The 22,062-nt window shown below is 37.4% G+C and overlaps 1 protein-coding gene across 4 annotated transcripts; it reads right to left on the bottom strand.

Moving 5' to 3' along the window:
- Positions 1-8,855: 8,855 nt before the first annotated feature.
- On the bottom strand, positions 8,856-12,467 carry LOC145059463 (uncharacterized). Of its 4 annotated transcripts, XM_079007311.1 has the most exons (7): positions 11,466-12,467; positions 11,263-11,340; positions 10,603-10,688; positions 10,420-10,522; positions 10,278-10,333; positions 9,957-10,097; positions 8,856-9,055 (listed from the first exon to the last, which is right to left on the bottom strand). In XM_079007311.1, exons 1-6 carry the CDS (start codon positions 11,477-11,479, stop codon positions 10,078-10,080), a joined length of 357 nt encoding a protein of 118 aa, XP_078863437.1. In that variant the 5' UTR covers positions 11,480-12,467; the 3' UTR covers positions 8,856-9,055; positions 9,957-10,077. The 4 variants fall into 4 exon arrangements, 2 of the variants coding, with proteins under 2 accessions (XP_078863437.1, XP_078863438.1); XR_013686785.1 differs by lacking the exon at positions 10,278-10,333 and having other exon boundaries at positions 10,638-10,688; XR_013686786.1 differs by lacking the exons at positions 10,278-10,333; positions 11,263-11,340; positions 11,466-12,467 and adding an exon at positions 10,777-11,248 and having other exon boundaries at positions 10,638-10,688.
- Between the last annotated feature and the right edge of the window lie 9,595 nt (positions 12,468-22,062).

The following is a 22,062-nucleotide window of genomic DNA, read 5'->3' as shown; positions in this document are numbered from 1 at the left end:
GGATTGTCGGTAGACAGCGCTGGTTCGGGATTTGAGGATGTGTTATCATTGTCATCAGGTTTGGCACGTGAGGGTCAACTATCCACAGCTTGCTGCAGGACCGGTGCAGGCTCCAGCACTGGCCACTTGAGGATCACGGGTGGAGGTCAGGGTGGAGCGGAGCCCCCAAGGGCTCAGGGTCGTGCTTTTCAGCTTACAACAGAGGAGGTCAGAGCAGTGTCGGATGCAGCTGCGGGTATGTTTCTTTCTTGATATCTTGTCATCTTGTGATTATTGTGGAGTATTGTTTATCTGTTAGTCTCTTTGTGTGGTTTTCGGTGTGGTATTCGTTGTTCTTTGAGAGTTATGGTTTGGTTATGGGTTAGTAATGGGAATTTCGTTGGTTATCATTCGTGGGGATTATTAGTGGGAATCTGGCGTTGGTCTGAATGCCGGGTAGCATCTGCTTTCTGAGGAGTGGTTAACTGCAGATTGAGTTTCTTTCGCGCGGGATGATTAGTGTGGAAATGTGATTTTTTGCGAAGGTTGCTAGTGCTAGTGGGAATCAGTCCGCGTGTAAGTGTTGGTCTTGTCCAGGGTTGTTTCGGGAGGTCGGGATAGCGACCAGTGGTTGTTAGTCAGTTCCCTAAGTGGGGGAGAATTGGAAAATTCTCCGGAAGGTCGATGGACATGAGAGGTTGTTTAGCTGCTTGGGATTCAGCAGTGGTTTTGTCAGCCAAGAGTTTAGGCTGGGATGAGTAAGTGACAGACGTGCGGGGCGGGATACAGACCTAGGGCATTTGGTTGTGGAGGGCCTGGGATCAGGCCGGGATTGAGTATGTATGATGGAGATAGAGTTCGGAACCCCTAGAGGGCTAGAACAGTATGCATGGTAGGATTTCCCGGAGAGATAACTCGGAATGATGAATGTTAGTTGAGCGGTCCGGAGAGACTGAAGGCCAGTAGGCGTACCAGTCAGGCCGAAGGCTCGAAGAACGGTCCAGCCAGACTAAAGGCACTGGAGGGCGGTCCAGATTGGCTGAAGGTTATGAGAGTGGTCCAGATTGACTGAAGGCCTGGTAAGGCGGTCCAGTCATGCTGAAGACTCTGCAGGTATTGTTAGAGCGGTTCGAGGAAATGGATTGAGTATGTTGCGATGTGTTAGCATTAGAAGGTCTGGCCCCGGGTATTGATCTTGATTAGAGGAGATAGTGCATGGACTCAAGGGTCCTTGCGAGCAGATTCAGAGCATGTGTGCTGCGTGGATAGCGGTTATGCTAAAGGAGTAGTGTAGTGTTGGGCGAGCACTGTAGCACTTGTCATAGTGACAAGGCGGCCAAGTGGATTTTCTTGGTAAAGGAAAGAAAGAGGAGTGTAACTCCAAGAGGGAGTGCAAATTCACAGAAGTGAAAGCAGTAGAGCAGAGTTATGATTAGAGTGATCCAATTATGGTCTTTGAGCAGCATGATTGCGGCAGTGGCATGGAATCACATCCGGATGGGATGTTTGTTGAGGTCGCGGAAGGGATTCCGCGGGTGTAGAGCCAAGAGACTCGGAAGGGATGCAGGGATGGAGTCTTGGACTCCCAGCTTTATACTGATCAAGGAGTTGTGTATGTAATGGTGGTTCATCCGGGGGATGTTTAGAGGTGTCGTCAGTGTGTCGGGTTTTCCCAACCCGAGGGTACTAGGGCTAGTTCAGCATGTGCGTGTGATTGCAAGAAGAGAACTCATGGGAGTTGCTCTGAGACTGAAGGATGTGTCCTTCTGTCAACCTGGAGTGGTTAGAGATGGACTCAAATCGGGATTCTGGTGGTTCATGGTTATTTCTAGCTCATATGGGCCGAGTGATTGTTGTAATTTGGAGCAGTGTTGCATTATGGGTAGTACTCAGTTGATAAGTGTGGTTATCAGAGGTCGAAGCCGGTGGCCGGCTTGAAGCAGTGGTCGGAACACCGCAGGAAGGAAAAGTGAGTTTTGGGTTTCTATGGTTGTGCTTTGAGGAACCTGGCTTGGTTAATGCCAGGTGGTGCGTTGCGGGAGTATTTCTGGAGTTGAGTTATCGCAGGCTTCGAGGACGAAGCCTAATTTAAGTGGGGGAGAATTGTAACATCCCGAGTTCAGGAATGCAAGTTCAGGGTTCAAAGTGAAAATGTATAAGGGCAACTTGGCGAGTCCATGGGTGGACTCGGCGAGTAGAGTCGCGACTTTGGTCGCGTGTTAAGTGGCCAACTCGGCGAGTCGGCGGCTGGACTCGGCGAGTTGGTGTTGGGCGAGGAAAACCCTAATCTTCGGGGTTTGCCCCCTATTTAAAGGATGTTATGCCTTCTCTTCAGCCTCTATTTACCCTGAGAGTTCCAGAGAAAACCCAAATCGTGAGAAACTCCATTATTGAGAGGATTGAAGCTTGGAAGAGGGAATTTGTTAAGAGAAGTTGGAGGAATTCGAGGATAGCACCAAGAGGGCTTGTGGATCTGAAGTCTACATCAGTTAGGCTCATCTTTGGGGTAAGAATCCTCTGTCTTGAACCCTTCTTCCCTTATTGTCATCCATGGTGGTTGTTTTGGGGTTTTTGGAGGATTTTATGAGTCATTTCGGGATTAGAAGATGGATCTGAGGATGCTACCTCAGATCTGGAGTAGTGGTGATCCAAAATCGCATAAAGTCCCTGTTGATAAGTGATTGGTGAAGCTATCTTGTCCCAAACGCAAACCCTAAAGTGTAAAATGTCTAGATCTCTTTGGATTCACGTAAAGTTCGCCACTTTACGTGATGAATGGGTTGTAGGAGGCTAGATCTACGTTTTGGATCAATTGCATGGCCTGGAAGGTTCTGTTTGGAATGAGATCTAGAGGCACTCGACGAGTCACAAAGGTGTACTCGGCGAGTTGCTTGAAGATGGACTGGAACTCGGCGAGTTGGAAGAACAACTCGGCGAGTAGGTTGAAGATAGCCTTAGACTCGGCGAGCCTGTTCTTGGACTCGGCGAGTCTGGTCGTGAAGTCCAAGTTTCTTCTGGTTGAGCTGTGACTCGGTGAGTCAAGGTATGACTCGGTGAGTCGAGTGAGGAAGGACTTAGAGTTGTTGGACTCGGCGAGTCTCGGGGTGACTCGGCGAGTTGGATCGCGGATTGAGGAAAGTTCTAAGCATGGGGACTCGGCTAGTCATCGGGTTGACTCGGCGAGTAGAGTCAGTCAGGGGTTGACTTTGACTTTGACCAAGGGTTGACCAGTTGACTTCCAGGGGCATTTTGGTAATTGTTGGATATTGTTTTGAGTTCAGTGTTTTCGTGGTTGGCCAGTGGTGGAGAACGTATCAGTGATCGGAGCAGCTTGGGTTATCTGTTCAGTTGGCAGTTTCGAGGTGAGTTATCCTCACTATATCAACAAGGTCTAAGGCACCAAGCCGGCCCTTTATCGGATTGAGATCTGGGTATTTTTTTTTATGATATTGCTTTGATATGTTGCATCCTGGTAGCTAGGGGGTATATGTTAGAGACCTAGTTGAGGTCGGTATCCTGAGATATAGGGTGATGTTATGCTAGTGACCGGTTAGGTCGTCATCCTGGTTAGGATGATGATATGTTATGTGATCTGTTTGATCGGTTTGTTGACTATGAATTGTTATATGATTGTATGTTTATGTGCACATGGTTGTTTGGACTGGAGTTGGGTTGAGGCGGGTCCTGCTTTGTGTTGTAGGCCAAGATACCCAGGGCGGACCAGTTGTCCCGAAGGCCCAAAGAGCGGTCCGGATAGGCTGTAGGCCCCAAGAGGGCGGACCAGACGTGCCGAGGCTCGGAGAGTGGACCAGGCCGACTGAAGGCCCGATGCGGGCGGACCGGTCATACTGTAGACTCAGAGAGTGGACCAGGTGGATTGAAGGCCCGGTGCGGGCGGACCAATCACACTATAGACTCGATGTATATGGCTAGACTCGGAGGGTGGCCCAGGTGGACTGTTGGCCGGTGCGGCGAACCAGTTACATAGTAGACCCGAAGTGCATGGTTGTTCTGTGATCGGATATGATATGGCATGTTATGCGTGTATGGTATATGCGGTTGGTATTTTGGGGATATCTCACTAAGCTTTCGGGCTTACAGTTGTGGTTTATGTTTTTCAGGTACTTTAGGAGACCATGGCAAGGCGAAGGCGTGATCGTACCGCTCCTCATGTTTATGTTGTGCTGAGATTCTGGGAATACTCTAAATAAATTGTATTGAAAACCTTTTTGTAATAATTTAATGAAATCGGGTTGTTTTTGAAAAATTTAAATTGGTTGGAAATTTTCGGTCGTTACATATATATATATATATACATATACATATATATATATATATATACATATACATATATATATATATATATATATATATATATATATATATGTATGTATATATATAGGGAAATGATCAAATGAGAACACCTAAAAGGTTGAGAACGCGAGAACAATTATACACCAATCAATATATAAGGGCGTATTAGTAATTGTAAATATGAGTTGACTAAAATTTAGGGATTCTATTTGACTGTTTCCTAAATAAACGAATTCATTGATTTTTTTAATTTATACTTAATGTAATATTTTTCGTTCAAATTGAATAAAAAAATCCTATAGTCATGATTCAAACGACTTTTGATATAAATGAATAAAAGCAAATTTAATTATATAATTTCCTAGATTTTGATTTTTTAACTATATTTTATTATTTTTATAAAGATTGAAAAAAAAGCATTTTTTCTGGTATATTCATAAATGAACAAAACATACATTAAATTAAATCTTGTTAAGAATTTTATTTGATTTGATTATGTTGATTGCAAATGATTATATGTAACAATAAAAGTTGGAATGAGTAAACTACCATCCCAAAAAAATAAAATAAATAAATAAATGAATAAAACACCTCAATTCAGTCATAATCATAAACGTTGAAGTATATTTACCAATATAGTAAACCAATACATTTGAAATCATTAATGACTAAATGAAAATGTGAAGATAAAGATAATATAGTTTGGTTGTAATCACAAATGACTGAAGAAGATAAAAAAATCTGATTTGTTGTGATTTTTCTTGTTGCTACCAGCACACACAAAAACAAAGAAGGGTACATGTGATCATTGTTATTCTTGGGTTCACACCTGCAAAATCAAGTTCAAAGATATAAAAAAATATCAGATAATAATGTTGTGCATACATCTTCACTGATTCACAAATGAATACATGTTTCTCTTTTGATGGCAGAGAAAGGAAAACATAAGCCATATACCTTTCGTTTTTGTTGTAATCATAGTGAACCTTATAATGAATAAAGTGTTATTCATGTATGACGATAACTATAATCATGTATGATGATAACTATAAACATATATGGTTTATAATTATATTTAAGTATGACTAAAATCCTTCTTAAAGAAAATTAGAGTTAAAAGAATTTATATATATATATATATATATATATAAATGATAGGTTACTTGTAAGGTACAATAATAAAAAAAGAATGAAGATTTTAATTTAACAAAAAAAAAAGAAATTCAAGAGCATGGAGTTGACTTGAAATCGATATTCACCCCTTTACACAGCTCAAAACTTGAATAGAGCTGAAAAATCATAAATGATTAACAATGATGAAATAAAGTCTATTAGTTTTTATCTCCAATTTATAATCATTAACAAATTTTGACATATTCATAATTGAATAGGACTGAAAAAAGAATATAAATTCTACCTTTTTAATATCTTGATGTGGATCATTTTCATTTGAATCTCTAATACTAACGAGATTCAAAAGCTTGTAACAATTGGCATCTTTCATATAAATCTCTAGCATCTTCTTTGCAAGGCGTTTCCTCCACTCTGTGAATTTTTTTTACACGGGAGAGTATAAAAGAAGAGTATTTTAAGTTAACAAAAATGAATAAAGGAAATTAGGAAGCATGGAGTCGAATCTAATGATCTATTGTGACAACAAGAATAACAAAAAAACACATTCAAAACATGAAAATCTATATCCTTTGGTTTATAACAAATCAATGTAATCTAACTCTATAAATTTTTTCCCTTTCCAATATAAAGGGAGTGTATGATTTTAGTAACTTACTAGGATAAAAATGTGAGCATTTAATTTTTGAATTCTCATATGATAGAATCACTACGGTTAATTTTTTTTTTCGATAAAAACAATCAAATCAAATCAGATAAATAACGAGTATCTAAGATAGACGTGATATTAGGAAAAAAATTGAAAATGATGAATGCGTACACGAGAGGAAGAACGTAAAGAGAGCTCCGCCATTGAAACCTCGTGGTTCCTTATCTGCGATGTGAGCAATTCCAATCAAATCAACACATATCCAAAAGACCAAAACAAACGAGTCAATAGCATCTTCATCATCTACAACTATTAAACCAAAATTTAGAAGAACAAGACGAACCTACTTAAGATGTGATTTAGTAGAATCACCCGTATCAGCAATAGCCATGGACGATGCAGTTGATGGAGTCCCCGACGTATTCCTTATACTCCTTGCTCACTCCTCGACCATTGCTTGCCCGTGAAATACTTGATGATGCTTCCAAAAACAACATGATTCCGTCTGCGGAGAAGCTCTCGGATTTGCCGAAGGAACCAGATCTGGACTTTTCCGATATCGCCGACTTCGAGTTCAGACTTCACCATCTCCATTCTCGATCTCACTGCGAATTAAACATTACCTAAAACGATGCCAACAGTGTCGATGATGGCGGCATAAGCTTTTGATTTCTATGGAGACACAGATGAAATTGAAAAGAGGCGTGCCCTAGAGAGAGAGAGACACGAAACTGAACGAATAGAGGGAGAAGTTATAGGAATTAAATAAATAATCAATTACTAATATACCATTTTCATTGTTTCAAACTTACACTTTAATACCAATATTTCATAATTTACATAAATGACCCATATGATAATAACCTTAGATTTGAATATTTGGATGGTCTAGATCTGTTCTCGCGTTCTCAACCTTTTAGGGGTTCTTATTTGATCATACTCCTATATATATATATATATATATATATATATATATATATATATATATATATATATATATATATATATATATATATATATATATATATATAGGGGAGGGTTCATGCGAAAATGCAAATAATTTGCGAAAACGCGAAAACAAGAAAAAACTATTAGATTGTGTCACCTCAACCTAATATTTTGGACAAAAATCCATCCAAACATTGAACTACACGATGATAATCGATTATAAATGAGAAATTATTTCATATTAACAAAATATGATTTTTGACATTTTTATTATGAAAACATTAATTTAAAAATGGTCAAGAACGTGAAAAAAATATAGTTGATACAATCGTCTTTAAATCTATATTATCATAACACAATCCAATATAAACTTATTAACTTTAATTTATTGCTAATAAATTTAATTTTTATAGTACTTGTGTTTGATTTTTATAAGATAAAATATGTTTTCGCGTTTTTGCAGGATATTTATGTTTTCGCATGAACCTACTTGAATATATATATATATATATATATATATATATATATATATATATATATATATATATATATATATATATATATATATATATATATGGAAAAGTTCAATAGATATCATAATTATTGGTTATCCAAGAAACCAAATTCTTTTTTCAAGTTCTAAAGTTTATTCTTTATCGAAAAAAAACTAAAAATATCTAAATTCATAATGTAACATTGAAAATGTAAAACATATTTTTCGGATTTATCTCGAGAATTTAGATTCACATTGTGAATTTTCAAAGATTCACATTGTGAATTTGACGATTTTTTTCGAATTTGATATCATTGGAAAAAGGATAAAAAGTTATAAATTTATGTATTTGTAGTTTTTTTATTTTTATAAAAAATAAGTTGAAAAAGTTGAAAAAAAAGAATGGTTGTTGGTTCCTTGGTTGATTATGGTTTTCTATTGAACTTCATCCGATATATATATATATATATATATATATATATATATATATATATATATATATATATATATATATATATATATATATATATATATATAGGGGTAAGATCGGATGAGAACTCATATTTTCCCGAGAACCCGAGAACTAAAAGTGGAGCGTTGGATCAAAAATAATTCATTAAGGACATGATTGTCATCTTACCAATCTCATTTAATGTTTAGTTTTTTTGTGTTATTTAATATATTAATACAAATGTCCAAAAATTTACATTATCAATCAAATTTTTAGATTTTTTTAAATATAGTATTTTTTGTTTTTTTTAAATGCAAATTTTTTAATTTTTTATAGAAAACATGAATTTTTGAAAAAAAATTTAAAAAAATGGTAATTTTTTATAAAAAAAAAACTATAATTTTTCTATAGAAAACTGCATTTTTTTTCAAAAAAAAACTGCATTTTTATATAAAAAAACTGCCATTTTTTCAAAAAAAAACTGCAAATTTTTTAAAGAAAGTTACATTTTTCTAAAACAAACTACATTTAAAAAAAACTACAATTTTTTCAAATGCAGATTTTTTTAATTTTTTATATAAAACATGAATTTTTGAAAAAAAAATTAAAATAAAAATGGTAATTTTTTATAAAAAGCTACAATTTTTGTAAAGTTGTATTTCTTTCAAAAAAAAAAGCTGCATTTTTATAAAAAAAACTGCCATTTTTTCAAAAAAACTGCAAAATTTTTAAAGAAAGTTATATTTTTTTTAAAACAAACTGCATTTTAAAAAAACTACAATTTTTTCAAAAAAACTGCATTTTTTTTAAAAAAAAGTAAATTTTTAGGTGCATATATGCATATTTTTTCAAATGCATATATGGATTTCTTATACTATAATATTCATAAGTAAATCACAACAAATCTCATTTTTATTAATTAATCTATAAACATAATAGTACAAGTATTTTATTCAATACAAAATAAAATATAAAAAATAAAAAATGCTACAAATTTCAAAGCGTTTTCATGTGTTCGTGTCAATATTTCCTTATTTTCTTCAATTTATCATTTTCATCTCGTCAATATTCACCACAATTTCTTCGAAATCTACAAGAAAATTAAAAAAAATGATTGATGCAAAAACACTCATAAAAATACATGGTGATTAACATATGAATCACATGCGATTCAAATGTAATTTATATGTGATTTACATGTGAATCACATGCAATTCATATGTGATTTACATGTGAATCACATATAATTCGTATGTGATTCACATGTGAATTACATGTGATTCATATATAAATTGCATCTGATTTACATGTGAATCATATGTAATTCACTTGTGATTTACATGTGAATCACAAATAATTCATATGTGATTTACATGTGAATTACATGTGATTCATATGTGAATTACATGTGATTTACATGTTATTTACAAGTGAATCACATGTAATTCAAATGATTAAAAGTTGTTATGCTGTGAACAAAAAGAATTCAAATTAACCATTTACATGTGAATCACATGTAATTCATATGTGATTCACTTGTGATTCATATTTGAATTACATGTGAATCACATGTAATTAATATGTGATTCACTTGTGATTTACATATGAATCACGTGTAATTCATATGTAATTCACTTGTCATTTACATATGAATTACATTTGATTCATATCTGAATTACATGTGATTCACAAGTAATTTATATATGATTCACTTGTGACTACAAAATAGACTTGAATATTGCATAAAACTTATGAAAAAACTAGAACTTGAGACTGTTGTTTATATACTGTTTCCAATGTTAAATTATATCCATAATTGAATTAACCTTGTATTATAAAACTATAAATAAACATTTGAATAAGAATTTGAAAATAAAACATTTGTTGTTATTTTCAAATATTATCAATTTGAAATTAAGAATTTTCACATTTGATCAATTTGAAAATAAGACATTTGAAAATAAGAATTCATATGAAGAAAGAAATCTAACCTTTTATCAGTAGCAGCTACTTGCATGTCTTATGTTCTTGAGTTAGGAATTGCCAAGAAAATAAGAACACGGGTACAGGACCTGGTTTGGGAAATGTTGCTGCTAAATTGCAAGCTTCAACTCAAATGGTGGTGTCTAAATCTATGAATGATTAAGAAGAGTTAAACGTTATTGAAACTGTTGATGAAGATGAAGAGTTTGATAATAATAATAATAATAATAATGACAATACAATGGAAGAAAAAAAAGAACAAATTGAGTCAATTTAAAAATTTTACATAAAAAAGACAATAATTTTTTTTATTAAAAAGTTTTTTTTACACTCATATGAGTCCTCCACCGGTAAGAATTGGAAATCTGGTTTTGGTGTGGAAAACCTATGGCACGACACAAGTAACCAAAACTTTAGAATTTGAAACACCAACTTCATAAACTTTTTAATAAAAAAAGGAATCAATCGTACTTGTCTCCAGGGAGTTTTGAACATTGAGGATCATATTGCACCCCAACAGTTAATCTCCCTATCTTGCTCACCAGCCATGCAGATTTCGGGACATCATCTCCCACTACATTCAAGAAATAGTTTTTTTTTAACTCAAAGAAATATATATATTTATTTTTTATTCTTTTAATGCATGTAACATACATGAATATGGCAAAAGTATGGTTCCAAATGATAACCTTGATGAGCCATATCTCAAACCCATTGTTCCATAGTCTTCTGGAGATACTCTATAAGCGAGATGAGGTTTATGAGTGAATACAAAATTCATAAATAAGAAAGTGTAATCGGATTAGAACTAAAACAAGATGAAAAAACCTCTGTTTTTTAAGCATCGGAAAAATGCCAAATGCTTCAAAACCATATTTCGGGTAGTATGCACATGCTCTCATTAGTAAAATCATGAAAGATACAGACATGTAAGAACATAAGAGGGGGTTATCATATAGTTTTCAATAAGTTTGTAGAACTTACGACTATACTGTTCTGCTTAGTTTCTACATCAATTTTACAGTTTTACCTTAATTCACTACTGAAGTGATAAAAGTGCCCAAACTAGAACCAATACTGAATCAGTCAAATCCAAGGCTACTTGTACATGTGTGATCAAATGGTAAATTAACAAGGTCAGAAATGTCCTGAAGCAAGTTTTAGAACCAACAACCTGATTTAGCAATTTTTTAATTTATAAATTTCTCATTTTGACTTTACGTCCAAAGTTTTTCATTTCTTGTTGGAATATATCAGGAGTACTAATCATACCAAATCTCAAGTTGAACAATTAAAATAGTTCAAGAGACTCACTTTTGACAGCCAGAACCCCTGAACCAACAATCAATCCACTGTAAGCAAACGGATGTGCAACAGCAAAGCAAACACCCTCTGTTGACATGTAGGGGTAAAATATAAACAATGTAGAAATTCTAAAGTTTGTAAGCAAGAACAGGTATCTGGAAGCGCATCTGAAAACTTAGGCAATAAAAGTTTAACTAACTTAAGAAGTTTACCTCATACAATTCATGAAAAAAGAGCCAGAAGAACGCAAACCAAACAATAAAAATATCAACAAACTGTTGTTTCCTGTTATTCCCAGTGTTCCTCCTCATGCTATAGTCAACAATATAAAATCCTTGCACTCTTAAAATCTTGATGTTTCCAATAATGTTGTTCCTAGTATTGTCAAAGTGGAGCATCCAGCATGGGACATTTCCAAAAATCACGTGAATTGTAATGATTTGGTATTCCCTATGACTATTAACACATGCTTTTCATTGGACTATTCTCTACCCTCGGGTTTTAATCCTTCATAAACACACGTCCTTTGGAAGAAGAAAATGTTCTTTCAGGGAGTAATGTGAATCATGCTATTATTACTCCAATACAATCAACCGAGAATGATAATCTTAATTTATCACTTGTCACTGTGGCCTCTCTAGAAAATGAAGTTCATCGAAGTGGAACTAATTTTGAAGAAGATGATAAAACTAAGGTCCAAAGATTAATTAGTGGATTCTTTAAGATTGGCGATTTGGTGAGAGATATTGTCAATTCTAGGGTTTCCGCTATGGTTTTTTGTGTAATCACCGCTTGTTGAACAGCGTATTCGACCCATTCAACAGCAGAATCACCAGCAAATGGCTTGACTTTCTCCAATACACCGAAATCAGCCACGGATGAAGACAAATCGGGTGATATGTTCGATTTGTTTTCTGATGATTCCTCCATATTTCGTCGAAGATCCGAGTAACAATATACAATGATAATCAGGAGTTGCAATGACAAAAAGCTAAAGGATCTGTTGAATCGCAAACGAGATAATTCGAGGGGGGGTTATACGATAACAAAAACAAAATAGCGATAATGACGAAAGCATTGCGATAAGACGATGGAGAAATTTTTTGAAGCTTCTTCTTCAATTCTTCAGGGATTAGACGATTGAGACGACATGAAGGGAATATAATCGATATATCGATCCAAATCACATTGTCGGGCTGTTTCTTCGATTCATCATCAACGACCTGGACATTTTTTTTTTTTGAACGGGCAGGCTTAAATTAGAAAAACTAGCCAGGGCTAGGAGGTACAACCAGGAAAAACATAAAAAAAACATAAAAAAAACAGCAATAAACATACGAACAGACAACAAATTCACGACCTAAGACAACATTCTAGAATTGGGTCGCAGCACCACTCGATCCATCTTAGCTTTTGCCCTCTCCTTTTCCTTGCATTGATCCATAGGTGAGAGTAGGCTTGTACCTCAAACGCCAGCTTCGTTCTTGAGATTGAGCTTGAGATTGTATTTGAGTTTACGGCATGTGCCTTGCTGTTTCTGAATCTCCAAATTACCCACATGAAGACTAGCACTATGGCTTCGTGGAACTCCTGCAGACTCTTGGTTCCATTAAGACGATTTTTACACTCCAGCAACTCCCGACAGGAGCTAGGGTAGGGGTCTAGAGCTTGCCACCATCTACACACATTCGACCAAACTTCCCTTGAGATAGGACAACCCACAAAGATGTGATCTTCTGATTCAGGAGATACTTGACACATCTTACATCCATGTGAGGAACTAATGCCAAGGTTGAAAAGGTTCGACATACATGGAAGCTTCCCGTGGCAGGTTCGCCAAGCTAGGATGTTTACCTTACCCGGGACCAAAGGATTCCACTTCCAAACATTGCCACTGTGAGGGAGGACCTGGTTGTCAATGAGAGAGCGCATAGAAGATACCGTATATACCCCCGAAGGTTCAAGAGACCAAATCTGTTTGCTTGAGCCGTCAATATTTTGAACTTGCTGGTAAAGATTCAAGAATGGAACCTGAATTTTTTCTAAAGATAAAGGGAGGCAGGCTATTGATCCCCAGCAACCACTTCTCCTTTTTGCCGCCAACGGACGAGAAAGACCACCATCAGGACCATGGATGGCTTTTATCACCAAGGCCCATGTACTGTTAGGATGAGAATTGAACCGCCACCACCATTTTCCTAACAGGGCGAGATTTTGCGCCCTCAAACTGCCAATGCCCAATCCGCCTCTCTCCTTATCTGCGAGGGTTTTTTCCCAAGCAATCCATATCATTTTCCTTGATTCCATTGAGCCACCCCAGAAAAACCTCTTCCGAATCCTTTCAAGGCTATCGATCACCTTAGCCGGGGCCTTATAAATTGAGAAGAAGAAAGTACCCAGGCTGCTTAGGACTGCTTTAATTAAGGTCAGTCTTCCCCCGAATGATAGTGTGGAAGCTTTCCATCTAGATAATTTTGACTGAAATCTTTCAATGATAGGTTTCCATTGGGCAACCCTTGCCATTGAAGCACCAACTGGAAGCCCTAAATAGTTGAAAGGAAAAGTGTCAATTTTGCAGTTGAAAGAACGAGCCACCAGCTCCAGTTCAGAATCTTGAACACCAAGACCAAACAATTTACTTTTCGCCATATTTATCTTGAGTCCTGAAGACAACTCAAAACATCTAAGGATCCTAATCAGATTTTTTAGATTTTCCAGCGACCAAGAGCCCATAAATACCACGTCATCGGCATATTGGAGGTGGGAGATTACTGGGCCATGTCGGGGGAGATGGATACCTGAAAAAATGCCCTTATCTTTCGCCGATTCCATTGCGACATGAAGACCTTCTGCTGCAATGATGAACAAAAACGGAGATAGTGGGTCTCCCTGACGAAGCCCTCGCTCCATGGCAAATTCTGCTGTTGCTGAGCCGTTTATAATCACCGAGACCCTAGCCGACTGTAGACAGCCACGAATCCATGAACGCCATTTCCCCCCAAACTCCATTTGCTGCATGACTGAGTCAAGGAACTCCCAACTGAGACTGTCGAAAGCTTTTTCAAAGTCTACTTTGAGAGTGAAAGCTTTCCTTTTATTCCTCTTAACCCAGCTTATAACCTCGTTCAAAATAAGGGGCCCATCGAGAATATTCCGGTTTTTAATGAATGCCGACTGTGTTGAGCTGACCACCAAGTGTACTACCTTTTTTATTCTTTCAGCTAGGACCTTAGAGATTATTTTGTACAAGCAACCAATTAAACTAATTGGGCGGAAGTCGTTTATTGTGATCGGGTCTTGAATCTTAGGGACAAGGGTAATGAAGGAAGAGTTGCAGCCTTTCTCGAAATGCCCCGAAGCTTCAAAATGTTTCACTGCGAGGTATAGGTCCATCCCAACATCCTCCCAATATTGTTTTAAGAACGCAAAGGTGAAACCATCAGGGCCTGGAGCTCGGTCTGAACCACAAGCCCAAATGGCTGATTTCACTTCATCGAGGGAGATAGGCTCTTCTAAGAACAAGCTCGCATGGAGAGGTAATTTCTTAAACTGAGGGCTGATGAATTTAGGACGCTGCTTGAGAGGCTCAGCGAATCTCCTGGCAAAATGATTAACGGCCAGCTCTTTTATTGTAGCGGGGTCACTTATCCAGAATCCGTTCTCCTTGATTCCATTAATCCTCTGAGATCTTTGGTGCTTGTTTATCACGCCATGGAAGAAAGCACTATTTTCGTCACCTTCTAGGGCCCAAGTGGTTCTAGATTTTTGTTTTAAATCCTCGATGCGCCTGGATTCAATTTCCATAATTTTTTGGTATGCGGACTGTCTGCTTAAAAGGAGATCTCTGTTAATTAAGCCCTGCTCCGCCAATTGGTCGATGTCGTTTATTCTCTTTGTGAGCTCTTCCATCTCTTTTCTGGCTTTCACAGAAACGGCCTTTCTCCAAGCTTTAATGTGTTCCTTTAAATTCCGCAATTTTCCTGCAACCATGGAGAGGGGAGATCGAAGCAACAGATGACTAGGATTGTTGCTGATACACCATCCCCGTCTTACGACACCCTCGAATTTTGGGTCTTTAAGCCAGGAGTTATAGAGCTTGAATGGGGTTGGGCCAAAGTCAAGTTGGGAAGCAGATAACAAGATAGCACAATGGTCGGAGTGCACCCTAGGCATGGCTGTAACATTTAGGTTTGGCCAATTCTCGAGAGCGTTTAGAGAGACAAGGAACCTATCGAGCTTGCTATGCTTATCCCCTGCTGAGTTCATATACGTAAATCTGCGACCCCCCATTTTAATCTCCATTAGCCCTACTGAGTGTATAAATTCATTGAAATAAAAGGCGCTATTTTGACAGAATATGGAACCGAGTCTTTCTTCCGGCAGGCGAACGACATTGAAATCGCCAAAGACAAACCAACAGGAGTCTGGATCTGAATTGATGAGATCACTTAAATTGTTCCACAGGGATCGCTTCCTCATAGGATCTTGTGGGGCGTACACATTTACGAAACAACACTTTTTTCTTAGCTTAAGCCAAATTCCCTTTATGGCAAGAAAGCCGATACCTTTTATTGATTCGAAGACCTGGAAGAGGGAGGGGTCCCATATGGAAGCTATGCCACCAGATAAACCCACCGGATCAATAACCTCGCACTGGAAGTTTGGAGAGCCCCAAATTTGTCTGTCTAGTTTATTCTTAACCTCTGTGGATTTCGTTTCTTGTAGTCCAACAAAAAAAGAGTGATGCTTGAGTCGGCAGTCTCTGAGCCAACTCCTCTTTATTTCACACCCGATTCCACGAATATTATTGGAGAAAATGTTCATTGATCGATGATTGTCACTCCACGAGATTTGATCATCTGCTTGAGTCGGTCAGCTTGGCTACTAACCTGGAAACCTACAGATTCACCCACTGCGATTGTTTTGGCGACCTCCCAGGAAGTTGCATTTGACTCAGCTGATAAGGCCTGTGAGGGTGATTGGAGGGGCAACTGAGGAGACCTATTCGAGATTCCTTGTAATTGTTGATCGTCGCCATTGGGGAGGGAGTAGGAAGGGGGAATTCTTGACGGAGAAGAGGGAGAATGGGGGCGAGACTTCGAAGGAGGAGGATGGAGCCTGATTTGGTCAAGTGATACGGATGGGAAAGAACGAGTCGGGGCCCTGTTTAGGTCCAAGGAATGGGTGGGCCGATGTTTTTTGATTACAGGGGAAGGGAAAGCCCGTATTCTATTTAGGCCCAAAGGGGAAAGCACGCCAGTCGGGGCGCTACCTGCATCAGATGCCAAACTTTTTTCACGCGTGACTTCCGGATCTTTATGAAGACGAGGAGACGCCTTGGATCCCGAACCTGGAATATTTGCTTGTGCCTGTTCGAATTCCTTCTCATGCGACTGCTGCTCTTTCGCCGGAGATGCTACCGGCGACATTCCGCCGACCTCGTGGAGAGCAGGGGCATCACTGTTGAAGCTGCCATTTTCCCCAATGCTATCTTCATCCCACCATGACATTTTCTGGTAGAAATCATTGGCCGCAAGCACCGGACTGAGTTTGAGAGATTCGAAAATGTCTTCCATGATATTTATTTGATATGGCTTTCCATCCACCATGATTTTGATAGAGGAGCTGATGATTCCGGGGTGGGATGTAAGAATCCCGACCCTTCTGAAAGCCAGATTAGGAGAACTTGTGTTGCATTCTTCTGGGATGACCACAGATCCCCACTTGCTTGCAATGATACTAAATGCCTCTTCGCACCATGCATGTTGAGGCACACCTTGAATAATAAGGGATGCAATTCTTTCGTTGAAGTTTATACCCTCTTCCCAGGCTGATACCGATTTGAACCAGGGTTGCCAAATCTCCCTTCCTTCGTTCAAAAACTTTTCCTTTACTGCTATATCTTCGAATTCAATAAGCATTTTCAGGCCTCCTAAATATCTTAGTTGGATCGTCGGGCATCCCTCCACTTCCTGGAAAGCTTTCACATTCATGAGAGCTTGAAAGCTTTCTACTTCCCCCACTAGAGTATTTTCCATGGCTTCTTTCGAGTCGTGGAAGGATATCAGCTTTATAGTTTTCCTTGTATGTGCTTCTTCATCCGCCTTACTTGATTTCCCAGCTCCCATAGTGTCTATTGGCAAAGGTCCCCTGACAGCATCAGCAAAAGATTTGACGAACGGTTGTGGTTGTGATGTTTGGACTGCATGCTGGCTTCTCAGGGCTTGGTGATTTTCCTTTCGAGACACCTGTTCTTTTCTTTCAAATCTCGCCACATTGACTTCTATCTTCTGTGTTCCAATGATGATCTCTTTTAGCCTCTTCTCGAATGATTTAGGATCATGAATCCTTAGGAATCTAACAAATCCAAAGATCTTGTTTGAACGGTTCAGCTTCTTGGCAATATACACATCAACAACAGCCCCATATCGACTGAACATCCGCCATAGCGCCGCTTCACTCTAATCTGAGGGGAAGTTTTGTACGTAGAACGTAACAGCTTTCCCATTTATGTCGAACTCTCTCCCGTATTTCTTTCTTCTTCGAACTTGGTTCCATTCCTCTTGATCCGCCATTTTTTAGCAACGAGCTGGACATTAGGGAGTGTTAATGGCTGGAGGTGGGATGAAGGTAGGAGAGAGGCGAGATGATGAGATAGAGAGAGAACGGGGGAAGGGGAAGGGCTTGACATTAGGTATCTCTAAAATGTCCCTAATTCATGTGAAATAAGATGCCCCGCCTTTTTTTCCCTAGTTATTTACAAAAGTGCCATAAATCATCCTAACCTTCAATTATTTTGATCTAACGGCCTTCGTTTGGTTCTCGGGTTCTCGGGAAACTTTGAGTTCTCAAATGATCTTTCCTCTCTCCCTCTCTCTTTCTCTCTCTCTCTCTCTCTCTCTCTCTCTCTATATATATATATATATATATATATATATATATATATATATATATATATATGGTTAGGTTATTTTGTTTTTACTAACTATTGTGTGTCAAAATGCACAAATCTGGACCACCGGATGGAATAGAATCAAAGATCATAATCTGAGGGTCTATGATATCACAATAGGGTAACATGTACCATATAATCACACAAATTTCAGCATTAGGGCATTTTAATCAATTAACCTATATTAAAAAAGGAAATTTTCGGGTTTTTAGGGATAATGAATTCCTTTATTTTTTAAAATCTGAATATTTTAAAATAATTCAAATTTAAAAATCCGATTTTATTCTGTCAGAATGTCAAACATTAATTAGTAAAGGTATTTTCGATTTTATTCTTGCGGAATATACTTCCAATGCATATATTTTTGATAATTAACCTGATTTAATAATTCAATATATATATTCTTCATATACATTCGAACGTGAATACAAAATCATACATATTCTTACAAACTAATAGTCTTATACAATTTAATATAGTTATACAGATTCTAATAAAATATCATCAAAAATGAATAAAAATATTAAGAAATAACATTCTTAAATATACAATTATTAAGCAAGTACACATGATCTTCATTAATGATCCAAATAATGCACTTGATTCAAACTATGATGAAAATGTGATATATTACCGTAAGAATGTAATCCTTCGCAAAATATACTTGTTGTTGACCTCGATTCCAAATCTTTCTCTTGTATGATCAATATTGAATTCCTTCTTCGAAGCCATTTTGAAAGAATAAGATGCATTATTCGTTAGTATTACCAATGAAGCTAATGTACTTGTTGTTAACAAACATTCTCAAAAGACATTCTAACAGAATGCATTTATACAATTGTTATTCTAATAACATGCATTACTCGTAATTCTGCTAGAATGCAGTAGACATCAAACAATTGTAATTTATTCTAACAACATGCATTACTAGTTATTCTGTTAGAATGTACTATCGTTATTCTAATAACATGCATTACTCGTAATTCTGCTAGAATGCATTACCAGTTAAACAAAAATACTTGTTGGTCCGACTGGAGGGTTATGGTAGCGAGATGATAAACATCTGGCTACTAGGTGGGAGACGATGGAGGAGAAATAAGGAAGACGACGTATGTTGTTACCCATATATAGATTGTATAATGAAACACCATACTTCTAATCGACATTTCATCGAACACCTTTTAGGCACACACTGTATCATCACAGATTCTATCAGTTGTTAGTCATTAGTCAAACATTTCATATAACATAAACACACATTTATACAGATAAATGATTGCAGCAAATTTGTATCCTACAAATTCATATTCCAAATCAATTAGAAAGTATTACTTAAAAAAATCGATTTCAAATAATCAATGGATTTCACAGATGAGAAGAGAAGCAATAAAATCGACTTCAACAAATTAATTTTTGCGAAGAACTCGATTTCAAATAATTAATGGATTTCACCATGAAATTTAGTCAGATTTCAGTGAAATAAGAATATTATCGTAAATTAGACACTAATCTAACACGTCCACGACAAGAACTCGTCGACATATTCACAAAAAAGGTGAAAATAACAACACACACGAAACCAATGGAATAGAGAAATTGAATAGAACTACCTAACCAGTAGAGAGGATAACAAGATCTCTCATGAGTTCTTTAGACAGAGGGCAACGAAATTCCTGTGGACAACAAGCCCAAACCGACGTCGAACTTTCATTGTTGTTACGATTGTTATCTTTGAGCCTTTTAATCGAAGACGGTCGTTGTTTCCCTCCTCCTTCTTTCAATTCCTTCAAAGCTTGCAAAGTCTGATTCGCTCTTTCAATACATCCAAATCCATTTTCATCCTCCGATGATGAATCTTCAATAATCGCTTTCACAAGTCTATGCAATTCCTTCTTTTTCATAGTAGTGAAACACAAAGAAAAAGGAACATGACTCAAATTGAGTCTTCATGGTCGATCGATTATGAAAAAGGAATAAAAAAAAGTTTATATGTACGGCGGTGGTGCTTGATACGAGCTAGGTCAAATATATTTACTTTATTTCCTTAATTGCAATATTTCAATTAAATGATTTCCTTAATTAAAAGTACAAAAGGTCCAAAATACCTTTTAATGATTTATTTAATGATTTATTATTTCTTGAATTCTCATTGGTGCATTTAGGCACACAATAGTTGCTAAAAACATTTGAACCTAAGTTTATATATATATATATATATATATATATATATATATATATATATATATATATATATATATATATATATAGGTAAAGGTTCAAATGAGAACCATTAAAAATTAAGAACCGTAAGAACCTCATTTTATAATCAGATTTACACACACTACATACATTCTTACATGTTTATTTTCTCTCTCATCTCAAACTTGAAGAACACACAAACATTACCACCAGTTAGCCACCAGCCACTACCCTTGACTACCATTGCCGGCGAACCGCCACCACCTCCTACCGCCGATGAACCACCGCCATCAGATCCACAAGTTCCGGTTGGCTCCAAAACTACAATTTCAGCTTCAGATCTATGCTTTTCCTCTTCAGATCTACAATTTCAGCTTCAGATCTATAATTTCTCTCTTCAGATCTATAATTTTCGTCTTCAAATCTACTACCGTAGGTGTAGTTCGACTGTTATGTAAAGAATAGAAGTATGTTTTCGAAAATTTGACCTACATCCCTATGATACAGTCCTAGTACAGAATGGAAGTATGTTCGCGAAGGTTTGACCTACATCCCTATGATGCAGTCCTAGTAATGAGTAGAAGTAAGTTTGTAGAATGGTCTCAAGACGTTTGTCGTTCAAGCCGAGGTATCGATGGTTGGCGAATAACATGATCCAACCACTAAAAGAGACTTGGAATTGTCTCCAGATCTAACTTGCTATAGTTCAATGACTTGACTAAAGCATGTTTCAGATAGACTCTAATGAAAGAATGATAAGAGTACTTGAATGAAGAATGACACAGAAGTTAGCCGGCTGTCAATATCTTTGATATTCACGACGTAAAGATTCGGGAAAATGACCTTGTAAAGGTCTTACATCATATCCACAGAAGATAGTTCCTGACAGCATAAGGACCTAACTAAAAGTACTTACAGTACTAGATAGTTTCATAGGAAAATGCCACTTTGGGCAAAGACAGAAAAACGATTCCTTTTAACAAGGAAGACAAAGTACAATATCTACTACTGGGGACGGTCATCCTTCTGGTGAACTCTCAGTTCAGCCAGTTGGCGTTCCACGTCAAGTAGGTGTCTTTCGTACACCCTTTGGTGTACTCGGAGCTCTATGACTTCGGCTCGAGTTTCAGCTAGTGTTTGCAGCAGGGTTTCATGGTTTCTCTCTGATCTCTCGTGAGCATCTTCTAAACGAATGGTGCGGAGGGTATGCATTCTCGCATCGGCGACAACTTCGGTAATCTGATGTAAGGTTGTCCTGCCTTGAATCTCATTTCGGGCCACTCTGCGGACCAAGATTGGCAAGATTCTGCATGCTGAGCCCCCATTGTTCAGGTCGTCAAAGCTTCGGTCGCTATTAAATGGCATGGGCTGATCTTGTCCTTGGCTCCTTGTTTCCAAGCATTCCACCCACTCAGGGGTCAGGCCATGAAAAGTCGGACGAGGGTTAGGAATTGGAAGGGAGCTGCTCGGGGTAGGTTCTCAACCTCTGGTTCAGAGTTAGAATCATACGAAAGGTCTTCATCATGGTGATCATTTAAGGGGATAGGATGATCATTCTCTGGTTCTTCTCCAAACCAACCAGCTATGACTTCGTTCGGAAGATACTGGTTGCCGTGGGGATGGAGTCCAGCCATGTTATCTATGTGAGAATTTGGGGG

This window comes from Lactuca serriola, chromosome 6 (assembly GCF_051521515.1).
Source record: "Lactuca serriola cultivar US96UC23 chromosome 6, Lser_US96UC23_V15, whole genome shotgun sequence".
Taxonomy (NCBI): domain Eukaryota; kingdom Viridiplantae; phylum Streptophyta; class Magnoliopsida; order Asterales; family Asteraceae; genus Lactuca; species Lactuca serriola.
Note: the sequence above shows the minus strand (reverse complement) of the source record. Positions and strands in the feature narration are given on the sequence as shown.

What these genes read in the sequence shown, in the direction of transcription:
- LOC145059463 (XM_079007311.1), bottom strand. An exon ending in TCAAAACTCCCTGGAGACAA is followed by an intron (nt 10,334 to 10,419) that starts GTACGATTGATT and finishes GTCGTGCCATAG; the next exon opens with GTTTTCCACACCAAAACCAG. An exon ending in GGTGGAGGACTCATATGAGT is followed by an intron (nt 10,098 to 10,277) that starts GTAAAAAAAACT and finishes AATCATTCATAG; the next exon opens with ATTTAGACACCACCATTTGA.